This window comes from Microtus ochrogaster, unplaced genomic scaffold (genome assembly GCF_000317375.1).
Source record: "Microtus ochrogaster isolate Prairie Vole_2 unplaced genomic scaffold, MicOch1.0 UNK68, whole genome shotgun sequence".
In the NCBI taxonomy this organism is placed as follows: domain Eukaryota; kingdom Metazoa; phylum Chordata; class Mammalia; order Rodentia; family Cricetidae; genus Microtus; species Microtus ochrogaster.
The window spans coordinates 1398476-1400040 of NW_004949166.1; the positions used below are offsets into that span (position 1 = coordinate 1398476).

At 44.4% G+C, this 1565-nt stretch overlaps 1 protein-coding gene across 1 annotated transcript in view; it reads right to left on the bottom strand.

Moving 5' to 3' along the window:
• Nucleotides 1-1565, bottom strand: part of Snap29 (synaptosome associated protein 29) — a 27816-nt gene that overhangs the window by 11168 nt on the left and 15083 nt on the right. The window contains exon 2 of the mRNA XM_005369992.3: nt 518-714. Within this exon, the coding sequence (XP_005370049.1) occupies nt 518-714 (197 nt within the window). The remainder of the gene's footprint in view (nt 1-517; nt 715-1565) is intronic.

The following is a 1565-nucleotide window of genomic DNA, read 5'->3' on the forward strand; positions in this document are numbered from 1 at the left end:
TTCTCTGTGGTTTTGGAGCCTGTCCTGGAACTAGCTCTGTAGACCAGGCTGGTCTCGAACTCACAGAGATCCGCCTGCCTCTGCCTCCCCAGTGCTGGGATTAAAGGCGTATGCCACCACCGCCCGGCTTATTAGTATTTTTCTAAAACGAGGTTTTGCTAAATTGCCTACGGTTGCTTTGAACTTGCTATCTTCCTGCCTCAGTCCCTACAACAAGATTACACACAGGCCCTACTATGTCTGCCTTTTGGGATGAACTTGGTAAGGAAACATTCTGTAAATGAGTCACATTTGTATTGATTAAACTTTCTAAGACTGGAATCACAATGACTGGAGTAGGATTTCATCAATCAGATGAACACAGTTGGGGGTAAGTGGAGTAGCTTCTCTTTGAGCATGTCCGAGGTAAGTCCCTTCTCACAGGTGACTACTGAGTTCCAGGATGCCTGCCGTGGCTTCCTCCACAGAACCTGTTTCTACTGTTTACATGTTCAGACTGCAGATGCTACACACTCACCTGCTGCTGGGCTGAGGGGCAATGCTGCCATTCTGTTCAGGCGGAGTCTCTACTGGTTTGGATTTGAAGTAGTTGATAAATCCTCCAAACACACTCTTAATGCTGTTGATATGTTTCTGGCTTGTCTTCAGATCCTGATCCATCTTGTCTACCATCTTCTTGGTGTGTTCTAGGACTCCTCGCTGCCGGACCAGCTCCTGCAGAAGGCAAGAGGCAGTAGCATCACGCCATTCCCCCTACTTCCAAAATCACGGTATATTAAAGTCTGGGGCTCAGCTGGTAGAGTGCTTATCTGGTATGCACAAAATCCTGGTTGGATCCTTAGCATCAACCTGGCATGGACACACACACCTATAATCCCACAAGTTGGGAGGTGGAGGCTGGAGGATTAATTTAATGTTATATTTGGCTATAGAGTGACTTTGAGGCAAGCTTGGGCTAGGTGAGATCCAGTCTAAAAAACAGTGTAGCCAGGAACAGTAGCCTACACTTTTAATGCCAGAACTCAGGAACTTGGGAGAAAGAGACAGATGCGCTTGTGTGACTTCTAGGCAGGCCCATGCTCTGTCTGGTTTCTTACAGGGCTGCTGTGGCCTCCATTCTTTTCTAAGGTATTAGCAAACAAAGTAACATCCCCCACCCTCCGACTTCTAGCCCAGTCAAGGCCACATAGAGAGACCTTGTTTAAAAAGAAGTTTAAAATTTTTTATTTATTCAATGCAATGCCCATCAAAATCCCAGCAAAATTCTTCAAAGACCTCGAAAGAACAGTACTCAACTTAAATTGGAAAATTAAAAAACCCAGGATAGCCAAAACAATCCTGTGCAATTAAAGAACTTCTGGAGGCATCACAATCCCTGAGTTCAAACTCTACTACAGAGCTACAGTACTGAAAACAGCCTGGTATTGGCATAAGAACAGACAGAAGGACCAATGGAACCGAATTGAAGACACGGATATAAATCCATACATCTTCAAACACCTGATCTTTGATAAAGAAGCAAAAAATATCAAATGGAAAAAAGAAAGCATATTTAACAAGTGGTG